Genomic DNA, 12,168 nt, shown 5'->3' on the forward strand with positions numbered 1-12,168 from the left:
TTGGGTATTGGTATTATCTATTATCTGGTCATTTATTGGTACATCACCATCACTAAATGTTACTAAACTTGTTCAATGTCCGGTTGGCAGATTGATGTCTGCCTCAGTCTATGTTACGTTTGCCTTGTGAAACCTGTTGTACAGTTCTAAATAGGAGTGAAACTCTCATTGGGTTAATAAATTATACAGTGGTAATGCATGCTCATAATACTCTGATGATCAGTACAGACAGTTACATGATATATTTAATTATCAATGGAGAGAAAGTACAGAAACAAACATTTCAAATTTCACTTCTGGTCAGCTGCTCAAATTGTGCCCAGTGTGAATTAAAAAGCATCGTGGCTTGCTGCACATGCCATGTCGTCTGGTGTGAAATGGGCTTAACCTTATTTGGGGGGTTTTCTTCATGAGTACCATTTTTGCTTCAGCCTAGATCAGGATTTCTGTAAAGCTGCTTTGTGACTATTACTTAAATGGTAATATAAATAAATTGAAATATATACAATTCCTTTTCTTTATCATTCCTAACATTCTCTTACGATATCTGTGCTTCAGTGTTCAGTATATCAAATTACATTTTCCTGTAAACATTCACGTTCATTCATATAATTGTATATCATCTGTGTAAGAGATGGTGCACCATTTCAGAGTGTATTGCACATTTTGTATAGCACAATGATGCAAATGATCCAGTGTGGATATATATATATATATATATATATATATGAATATATATATGAATATATATATGAATATATATATGAATATATATATGAATATATATATATGAATGTGTGTGTGTGTATGTATGTATATATAATTATTTATTATTTTTTTAAACTTGTGTGGTACTTTCCCTGTGGTTTCACTGGCCTTTGATCACCCAGTAAACATCTTTACAAGTATAAAACATTTTTTATTTCCTGTACAACACATCATACTTCCCTTCTTTATGATCCAAATTTCCCTCCCTTGTTTCCATTCCAGTGTGACAATAATGTTTAATATTGATTTGCAGAATGGGGGCACACCCTGACAACTGCAGTCAGCATATGATTTACATTCATATTACATTCATATGTGACAGAATGCCAGCCTGCTCAGTAAGTCCCTGGTCTTCCAGTTAAATGTTATTGTGTTCCATTGGCAATGCAGGTGGAGGAGCATGGCTGTAATCATTTTTATCCACTCGTTCACTCATTTGCATTTCGATGGGAGGTGCCTCCTTACAGCAAAAATACTGCTTCCAGATCCTTTGGAATGCAATGCGAAACTTTTTAATGCGGAAAGCATAGATGATAGGGTTCACTGCTGAGTTGCCATGAGTGAGTAAGATGGCGATGTAGAGGAGCAATATAGGATTCTCATACTTGGGGCAGAAGAGTGTTATGCAGTTCAGGATATGAAGCGGGAGCCAACTGACAGCAAACAGGAAGAGGACGAGAGCGAGTGACTTTGCCAGCTTCAATTCTTTGTCGTAGTACTTGTTTGGGTCATTGTGGCTCGTGCTCACTCTCTTGTTCAACTGTTTGTGAATCATGTAGAAGATCTCTGTGTAGATGCCAAGCATAAGGAGTAGTGGTGGAAGCACCCAGCCGAAAAAATTGAAGTAAACCATGTATTCCATACTGATGACGTTCTCAAACTGGCAGGTGATGATGAAGTCACTGCTGAGAGAGCCATTTTGTTGCTGGAGGTTGTGTAACTTGTTCCAGCCGAGCATAGGAGTCATGCCAACTATGAAGGCGATTGCCCAGCATGCGACCACTGCTAATCGCACTCGTCTTGGAGTGACCACCCGTTTGTAACTGCAACAATATTCAATGACATTATTTAGTTTTGTTACCATCAATCAGTATGATCAGTTATTTACAAGAAATCAAACCATCTGCATGATACAGTGGCTGTCCATTTTTGGATCAGCACAACTGTTTATATTTTAGTCTCTAAAATATGAAATATGGTGTGGCTGTCTGAGTTTAATGCCCGATAAACAATGAAACATTTTGTTGAATAACTCCACTGCCCTTTTAAGGGTCAGCTGCAAGCATAGTTGACAGAATCACAGCTGGAAATATAATTTGAGTCTGCAGAATAGGGGCTAAACAGCTTCTTTCTCAGCCACTAGGTATCTTCCTCTAATCAGTTCTCCAATTCTACAGAAAAAAACACAGAGCACCATCACACAGGAAATTTAATCACACATGTACTTCACTAAATCGAGCTGTATCCGGGTGGAGATGAGATCACTGGTCCTGGGGTTATTTCTAGATTATGTACTTTTTCCACTACCAGTGGTTTGTGCAATTATGTCTGCAAAAGCACCTGTGCGTTATTAACTCTAACATGTTCCACTTGAGCTACTAGCCTCAATCAATTAATAAATAAATAAATTACTTTGAGCTTATAATCATATGAGCTGAATACAAAAAGCCATTACTTCTTCTTACTATATTATCAGGACAATTCCTCATTTTAACGAATAACAAAAAATTCCCCATTTGTAAAAACCCCATTTTTAATCCTGTTTGGATTCACGGTATGAAATATTATGTTACAATTTTACTCATCCGTAAATCCGCGACCCTGTGTAGGATAAGTGGTACAGAAAATAGATGGATGGAAGGATGGATGGATGGATGGATTTTACTCATTCATTCATCTTCAATACTTGTATTATCTTGGTCAGGCTGGCTGGGAATGAAGCAGGAATACACCCAGAATGGTACACTAGTCCATCACAGGGCACTATGCACACACACATCCACATACTCATTCAGCTTAGGGGCAATTTAGAGTCACCAATCTACCACCTGGCATGTTTTTTGGGAGGCGCGAGCAAACCGGAGAACCCAGAGGAAACCCACATGAGGCAATAATCTCAGAGCAGGATCAAATGGGGGTTACTGGAGTTGTGACCCACTTCCCCACTGTGCTGCCCTATTTGAATTTTAATTATTCAGATTTTAATTCCATCTACATCTGAAATGTAGTTCATGTCAAGCCAAAATGTAAATTACAAAATGTACACTTTTCATCAACACACAGTGAAGTGTTTAATAATGAAGTAAAACCTAATTCAGAAACTGCATGCTACAACAAGATCTGTGAACTTTCTTTAAAAGCAGATATGATGACCAACATGTATTCAGTGTAAGAGGTAATATTTTGAGGTAATATGGTCATATTATCTTATGAGACTGGTGTACTATTTAATTACTCTATGTTGTAGTCGTTACAGTGCACTCCACTAAAATATATATATATATATATATATATATATATATATATATATATATATATATATATTTTAGTGGAGTGCACTGTAACGACTACAACATCCATCCATCTTCTACCGCTTACTCATTTTCAGGGTCACGGGGAACCTGGAGCCTATCCCAGGAAGTATCGGGCACAAGGCTGGGTACACCCTGGACAGGGTGCCAATCCATCGCAGGGCACACTACTACAACATAGAGTAATTAAATAGTACACCAGTCTCATAAGATAACATAAGATAAGCCTAAGCCTATATATATATGGGTGGCTTAGTGGTTAGCACGTTCACCTGACACCTCCAGGGTCGTAAGTTCGATTCCCACTGTGGCCCTGTGTGTGCGGAGTTTGCATGTTCTACCCGTGCTGCGGGGGTTTCCTCCGAGTACTCCGGTTTCCTCCCCCAGTCCAAAGACATGCATGGTAGGCTGATTGGCATGTGCAAAGTGTGTGAATGTGTATGTGATTGTGCCCTGCGATGGATTGGCACCCTGTCCACCCCCTTGTGCCCGATGCTTCCTGGGATAGGCTCCAGGTTTCCCTGTGACCCTGAAGAGGATAAGCTGTATAGAAAACGGATTGATCGATGGGTGGATATATATATATATATACACACACACACACAGTATCTCACAAAAGTGAGCACACCCCTCACATTTTTGTAAATATTTGATTTTCATGTGACAACACTGAAGCAATGGCACTTTTCTACAATGTAAAGTAGTGAGTGTACAGCTTGTATAACAGTGTAAATTTGCTGTCCCCTCAAAATAACTCAACACACAGCCATTAATGTCTAAACCGCTGGCAACAAAAGTGAGTACACCCCAAAGTGAAAATGTCCAAATTGGGCCCAATTAGCCATTTTCCCTCCCCAGTGTCATGTGACTTGTTAGTGTCTCAGGTGTGAATGGGGAGCAGGTGTGTTAAATTTGGTGTCATCGCTCTCACACTCCCTCATACTGGTCACTGGAAGTTCAACATGGCACCTCATGGCAAAGGACTCTCTGAGGATCCGAAAAAAAGAATTGTTGCTCTACATAAAGATGGCCTAGGCTATAAGAAGATTGCCAAGTCCTTGACACTGAGCTGCAGCACAGTGGCCAAGACCATACAGCGGTTTAACAGGACAGGTTCTAATCAGAACAGGCCACGCCATGGTCGACCAAAGAAGTTGAGTGCACGTGCTCAGCGTCATATCCAGAGGTTGTCTTTGGGAAATAGACGTTTGAGTGCTGCCAGCACTGCTGTAGAGGTTGAAGGGGTGAGGGGTCAGCCTGTCAATACTCAGACCATACGCCGCACACTGCATCAGATTGGTCTGCATGGCTGTCGTCCCAGAAGGAAGCCTCTTCTAAAGATGATGCACAAGAAAGCCCGCAAACAGTTTGCTGAAGACAAGCAGACTACGGACATGGATTACTGGAACCATGTCCTGTGGTCTGATGAGACCAAGATAAACTTATTTGGTTCAGATGGTGTCAAGCGTGTGTGGCGGCAACCAGGTGAGGAGTACAAAGACAAGTGTGTCTTGCCTACAGTCAAGCATGGTGGTGGGAGTTTCATGGTCTGCTGCTGCATGAATGCTGCCGGCACTGGGGAGCTACAGTTCATTGAGGGAACCATGAATGCCAACATGTACTGTGAACATACTGAAGCAGAGCATGATCCCCTCCCTTTGGAGACTGGGCCGCAGGGAAGTATTAAAGCATGATAACGACCCCAACCACACCTGAAGCTGAGGGTGAAGGTGATGGACTGGCCAAGCATGTCTCCAGACCTAAACGCTATTGAGCATCTGTGGGGCATCCGCAAACGGAAGGCGGAGGAGCACAAGGTCTCTAACATCCACCAGCTCCGTGATGTCGTCATGGAGGAGTGGAAAAGGACTCCAGTGGCAACCAGTGAAGCTCTGGTGAACTCCATGCCCAAGAGGGTTAAGGCAGTGCAAGAAAATAATGGTGGCCACACAAAATATTGACACTTTGGGCCCAATTTGGACATTTTCACTTAGGGGTCTACTCACTTTTGTTGCCAGAGGTTTAGACATTAATGGCTGTGTGTTCAGTTATTTTGAAGGGACAGCAAATTTACACTGTTACACAAGCTGTACACTCACTACTTTACATTGTAGCAAAGTGTCATTTCTTCAGTGTTGTCACATGAAAAGATATAATCAAATATTTACAAAAATGTGAGGGGTGAACTCACTTTTGTGAGATACTGTATGTTTTGGATCATTGTCCAGCTGGAAGATCCAACCATGGCCCATTTTAAGCTTTCTGGCAGAGGAAGTCAGGTTTTCATTTAATATCTTGATATTTGATAGAGTCAGTCAGTATGTTTACATGGATAACAATAATCTGATATTAACCCGATTACGACAATACTCTGGTTACGAAACTACCATGTAAACAGCAATTTTTCATTACCTTAATCCAATTAAAGTCATACTCGAAGTAAACACAAATCGATTTAAGACATGTGGAGTACTCCTGTTTTAGTCGCATTATCGACGTGTATTACAGACATGTACACACCTTAATCACACCATTAACGTCGTGTGGGACTTTTCACCGCATATTGCGACAGGACACGATCACACACGGCAGTGCTCAACCGTTTGACAGCAAACACGAGAGCATGACTGCATCCAAAACCGCGTACTTACCTAATATATAGTAGGTGAAATACATGTATCTCAGCTACTATATAGTAGGTAAGTACGTGCTTTGGGACGCAGCCCACGGTTTCAAGCAGTTGTCTATTTGCACCTACAGCATGACAAATAATTAACCGCACTTCAAGCGTTCGTAAAAATTAAAAATAAAAACACCCAAAACTGTATACGGTACCATAACGAAGACCAACTGTATGTTGATACGTGAAATTCTGGAGGGAACGTCGGACGGCGTGGCGTGGTGACGTAATGACATGTGCCAATAATCGCTCTATGTTCTATAACATGTAAAACGGGAACATGAAAGGAGTATTCTAAAAGCGACTCATGTAAACACCTTAATCACAATATTGCCTTACTCAGAATAAGGTCAATAATTAGATTACTGCTGTCCATGTAAACGTAGTCACTGATGCCATGTATCCTAACAAACAGCCCCAAAACATTAAATAGCCACCACCATATTTAACCATGGGCATGAGTTACTTTTCCATATGGCTACCTCTCTGTGTAACCACCTCTGGTGTTTATTGACAAAAAGCTCTATTTTGGTTTCATCTGACCATATAACCCGATCCCATTTGACGTTCCAGTAGTGTCTGGCGAACTGAAGATGCTTGAGTTTGTTTTTGGAAGAGAGTAGCATGTGGTAACTGATTGACTAAATGAGACTGGAATATCCCAGATAATTACAGAATATTTGGAGCAGATAAGACTCAGTTTATATCAATGGCTGCTAAAGAAATCACAGCAGTCAGCATGTTTTGTATCAAAATATGAGGCGCCGATTAGGGTTTAAATCAAACTTTACTTACGCATACATATACTGTATGAAACACTTGCATACACATATGTATATTACTCACACGTAGCCTACATGCGTACTATGGAATCCTCAAACAAATACATATGAAACACCGATACATGCACACAAACTCCATAAGTGAATACACACTTATAAAACACTCACATGTACATATAAACTCCATATGTGCATATACCCTTATAATAATAATAATAATAATAATAATAATAATAATAATAATAATAATATAATAATAATAATAATAAACTTTATTATATAAAGCACCTTTAAAAGCAGCTTTTCAATGTGCTGTATACAAAATAAGCAGTACACGGAAAAAAATAAAACATTATAAAAGTTAATAAGAATAACAACTATTAAAAAACACTCACGCCTACATATAAACGTCATACGTGCATATACACTTAAAACACTCACGCATACATATAATCTCCATACGTGCATATATACTTATAAAAACTCACGCATACATATAAACTCCATACATGCATATATACTTATAAAAACTCACGCATACATATAAATTCCATAGATGCATATACACTTATAAAACACTCACGCATACATAACAGACTCTAAAGTCTGTGTATATATGCAAATGGTTTTATACGTGAATGTGCTAGAAATGCTCACAGTAATCGGAGGTTGGTTCAGTGTAAAAGGAAGTCGCGTCAGTGTAAAAGGAAGTACCGTGGTAAAGTTGGTTTTGTATTGGACATTCGCTGCACGTTCGAGCTTCTCTCTTCTATTTCTCAAGTAATAAACACAGAAAAAGGACAAAATGTCTATTTTCTGACTGGGCAGAGAACCAAGTATAATTTAACATATTTTAAAAATTTCTCACATTAAAGCCAGCTGAAGCTAATCTTTGAGAAACACAGGTCATCAGTGCTTTATAGTAATGGAGTCAGTAAGGGACCGTCTAAAAAAGTGCATGATCTGGGCAACTGTATAAGATTCTACCAAGATTATAATCGTCTACTTCACAGTATATCTAATGTATTGCAGTGTTAGTATACAGTACAGTATAGATACAGTATTTGTTTATTTTTATAGCATATATTTTATTAATGATTATTAATGTACATTTTTATTACACATATAAACTTATTGTGCCATATAAAACCCAGGGTTACAGCAAAACACTGTTTTCATTGCTAAAAATGTCTCTGTAAACAATTAGAAATTAAACTTCAATTTTATGATTCACACTATATTATACTCCATTTTTCTAATAAAAAAAAACTCTATTTTGAAAATAATCAAGGGGTTTAAAAAATAATCAAAATTCATTAACTTATTGCTTGTAGAAGTTACATATTTAAAAGCAAATGTACTATGATACTGCTTAGGTTAGGTTAGAAATCTTTATTAATGTGAAAATCTTAAGGAGTGTGAAACCAAATGCATGGTTTAAAACTCTGTTTTTAATATTTTTAATTTTTATAGAGAAAAAAATAAAAATTCAACAACTTTTTGACTATACAAGTTACACATGTAAAACCAATTGCAATATGATACAGTCTGTTGATACATACGGTCTCTTACTGACTCCATTACTATAAAATGCTGATGACCTGCGTTTGTGAAAGGTTAGCTTCAGCTGGCTTTAACGCGAGAAAATGTTTAAATATGTTCTGTTGTACTTGATTCTCTGCCCATTCCGTAGCAAGACATTTTGTCCTTTTTGTGTGTTTATTTCTTGAGAAATAGAAGAGAGAAGTTTGAATGTACAGTGAATGTCCAACATAAAGCCAATATAAATCTTTACTGTGGTAAAGGAAGTCTGCTGGGTTTATGGAGTTTATATGTAGGTGTGGGTGTTTTATAAGTGTATATTCATGTATGGAGTTTATATGTAGGCGTGAGTGTTTTATAAGTGTATATGCATGTATGGAGTTTGTGTGTATTTATGGGTATCTCATATGTATTTGTCTGAGGATTCCATAGTACATATGTACGTGTGAGTAATTGATATATGTATATGAAAGTGTTTCATATATGTATGCGTAAGTAAAGTTTGACTTAAACCCTAATCGGCGCCTCATATCAAAAAGTTTACCAAGAAAAGTTTAGTGGTATTTTGGCAGCAGTAAAAAGAAATGTGTGTAAACAAATGGTGTGGTAGGCAAGAGGCAATGTGTGCAAACAAATTTGCAAACAAGAAAAGAGTTTTTCCACAGGTGAATATCTACTGCCAATGTGTTTATATGGTAAAGAAATTTATGGGATTTCCCCCCAGGTCTTTACTTTACTTGTTACCAACATACAGTAAATGTTGGTGGACTAATTGATTTGCTGAAAGACTAATGTACCTTTAGAACTAGTGGGAATAAAGCTGTGTTAAGCACTGAACCAAATCAACACAATATTCATATGTTGTTTATTCTAATAATACAGTTTAAATTTCATTCAGGGCTGTTTTTCTACTTTTGGGGTTTTAAAGTGCTAGCCCCTCTGTGCATGCGTGTGTGTGTGTGTGTGTGTGTGTGTGTGTGTGTGTGTGTGTGTGTGTGTGTGTGTGTGTGTGAGAGAGAGAGAGAGAGAGAGAGAGAGAGAGAGCCAGAATGAGAGATAGTGAGAGAGATAGTGAGAGAGATATACTGTATAGATTGATGTGTTAAATGCTGTATTCTTACTTGTCCCCCTGATGACCCAGGGCCCTAAGCCACAATACGCTTATAGACTGAAACAAGGTTCTTTCCTTTTTTTTCTTTTTTCATTTAAGTGCATGGTTTCATATTGAGACTTATCTTCTACCACATACATATTGTGTAATATTTTAAGAAGTTAAGCAATGTGACACTCGTTATAGTTCACTTCTATCTTAGGCTCACGTTTAAACTGGATGCCTTTATAAACAGTAGGAAATTTGAAAAGAGGTCACTTAGTAAAATCTGATTAAAAAAAAATTGGTTTTCCACAGTCCTACTCAACATCTAAACCCAAAAAGCCATCTGGGAGTTAACTGAGAGCACCACTTAAGCGGTGCACGTTAGAAAACTGAATTTCTTTCGACTTTAACTTTGCACTACAATAGAATGAGTAGGATGTGTGTTACCTGGTCGGGATCTTTACTCTGAGGTATCGGTCAATGGCGATGGCGAGCAGGGCGAGGATGGAGCTCTGAGTGAGCACCAGCACTGTGCACGCCACCAGCAAACAGCTGTAGAAATGAGTCTGGAGTCCGATACTGATGGTCATGGCGAGCGGGATGACCAGAGCTCCCACCGCGATGTCGGCCACAGCCAGAGACACAATGAACCAGAAAGTTGTGTCTCTCAGTGACCTGTTTATTTTAACCGCCCAAATCACCATCACGTTTCCGATCACCGAGGACACAGCGATCACCACCTCCATGCCCATGTAGAGGGCTTGAGCTGCGTCGTAGTCGTTTGGCATGGTCGTAGGCTATAGGGTGCAATAAATAAAATGCTTATTTAATAAATAAAAGTTTGGAATGGATGTTGGGTTTCAGAAAGAAGGAACGTTTAAATGCTTGGCTGCACTCCATAAAATTCCTCCTATCAAAATGCTTGGAGTACTTGGGGCTATTCTGGCACACCAAGCATGCTTTGTATAAAGAGAGCAATACATGCATGAATAATATCTAATGAAAGGCATCACAGAATGTGTGCTTTTATTCGTTTTCGTAAAATAAAAATGTCCGATCATGGAACCATATTCGCATAACCCAAACGCGTCTCTTCATCAGATCCACCTGCGCTTTCTGCACATGTCCTGCTGTTTGCATGTCTTTGTCCGTGGAAAACAGTTAGGTTGCGCTTTCATTTGTCACCTGCATTCGTCATACAGTCGTCCCACCATCCAAGACCTCAAAACTGGGATGAGAGAGCGCTTCATTCCTGCTCTGGAAAACGCAATCCGTCCACTGTAATCCTGGAGCTACTCTGGGTCCTCAGAAGCCACCGCGTATACAGTGTCCCAGATCAGTCTGTCCTTTCTTTGTGTTCGTTTATTGGCGTTATTTCTTAGAATTAAAATACATGAACGCACCCGACGCCCCTTTCATGCTGAGCAAAGTCCCAAACGGTCTCGAGCCGAAGCCTGCAGAGAGGCGTGTGCTGAGCTGGGGCAGGAGAATAATTATATAAAAAAAGAAGAAGAAAAAGAAGAAGAAGAAGAAGAAGAAGAAGAACAAGGGGGAAAAATCAGGGCCGTCCCAGCTGAGAGCCCTAGCTTACTGTCAGCACTCTTTTAAATTCAGTTTCCAGCAAATATTGCATGTTTCCTTCACAGCGTGTTTAACAGAGCGTTTCCGGTCCAGCCTTCTCCAGGGTGTGCGCTTCCTATGCTTCTGATATTGCTGTAATACATTAGCATAGAAGGAGGAGTAGCGTGGGGCTAATGAATTCATTCAGTAGAGCATTTAGTACATTTGTGAAACTGTAACAGTATGAGCGCTGTTTAATATTGAAAAACACATCCGACTACAATGCCTTCTGGGTAAAGATATGCTCCTGAAAGCTGACAAATGAATGAAATAGTGAGAGGTGGATGGGTGGATGGATGGACAGACAGGGAAACAGTCATAGATGCATGGATGGATGGATAGCAGAACTGACAAACAGACCCCTCATCTAACGTTTATCGCTCACAAACCTCACTTGAGCTCATAAAGGAAAGGAACAGCCTTTAAGTGGTGGTGGGGATCCAGCTGAGCAAAGTCATCAAGGGGCACTTCTCAAAGGGAAAAGTGTGCAGGGAGTGACATTGATGGAAAGTCATCAAGGGATAATCTTTGTGGGAAAGTCATCAATTCTAGCATAGGACATTCCCTAATTTAGTACCATATTGTTAGGCTGTTTTATAAGCCTACTGTTTTATTATCTGGAATGCTAAATGGCATTTCTAGACTATTACTAAATTCTGCAGAGTGAGTTATACACTACACACCATGTTGACAATTCATTAGGGACACCCACAATGAACTTGCACTTATATATATATATATATATTTATTAAGATGTAGCCTATCTATTGCTATCAACAATTTATAACCAACTCTCTACCCCATCACTCAGCGGACACCAGAACAGATATTATTTAGGTGCCATTAAGTGATATTATTTATGTTCCATTCTCAGCACAGCAGTGAAACTGACATGAGAATGCATATTTCTGTTTTTTGTTTTTGTTTTTTTTTTTTTTTTTAATGGGTCTATCTACATTACTAAGTGGCACACAGTGCTGCTGAGGTTAGTCAATGTCCTCAGACTAAATGCTCATCTGTATCTGTACTGTCAGATCTTTCTGCTGCCTTTGGTACTGCTCACTAATCTATTCTACTCTAGACAGACTTGAAAAGTGGGTTAATTCCTTCTAACACAAGAATGCTGTTTCATGCTCATATCAGATAAAA

General features: G+C 39.1%; 1 protein-coding gene across 2 annotated transcripts; it reads right to left on the minus strand.

The window, feature by feature from the left end:
- Positions 1 to 859: 859 nt before the first annotated feature.
- On the minus strand, positions 860 to 11,647 carry adora1b (adenosine A1 receptor b). Of its 2 annotated transcripts, none has more exons than XM_053625146.1 (2): positions 10,585 to 11,647; positions 860 to 1,811 (listed from the first exon to the last, which is right to left on the minus strand). In XM_053625146.1, the coding sequence occupies exons 1-2, from the start codon at positions 10,647 to 10,649 to the stop codon at positions 1,127 to 1,129; spliced, it is 750 nt and encodes a 249-aa protein (XP_053481121.1). In that variant the 5' UTR covers positions 10,650 to 11,647; the 3' UTR covers positions 860 to 1,126. The 2 variants fall into 2 exon arrangements, with proteins under 2 accessions (XP_053481121.1, XP_053481120.1); XM_053625145.1 differs by having other exon boundaries at positions 9,847 to 10,655.
- Between the last annotated feature and the right edge of the window lie 521 nt (positions 11,648 to 12,168).

The sequence above is a fragment of the Ictalurus furcatus genome, chromosome 5 (genome assembly GCF_023375685.1).
Source record: "Ictalurus furcatus strain D&B chromosome 5, Billie_1.0, whole genome shotgun sequence".
NCBI classification, from domain to species: Eukaryota; Metazoa; Chordata; class Actinopteri; order Siluriformes; family Ictaluridae; genus Ictalurus; species Ictalurus furcatus.

What these genes read in the sequence shown, in the direction of transcription:
- adora1b (XM_053625145.1), bottom strand. Translation starts at nt 10,187, where the DNA reads ATGCCAAACGACTACGACGCAGCTCAAGCCCTCTACATGGGCATGGAG. An exon ending in AGAGTAAAGATCCCGACCAG is followed by an intron (nt 1,812 to 9,846) that starts GTAACACACATC and finishes ATATTGTTGCAG; the next exon opens with TTACAAACGGGTGGTCACTC.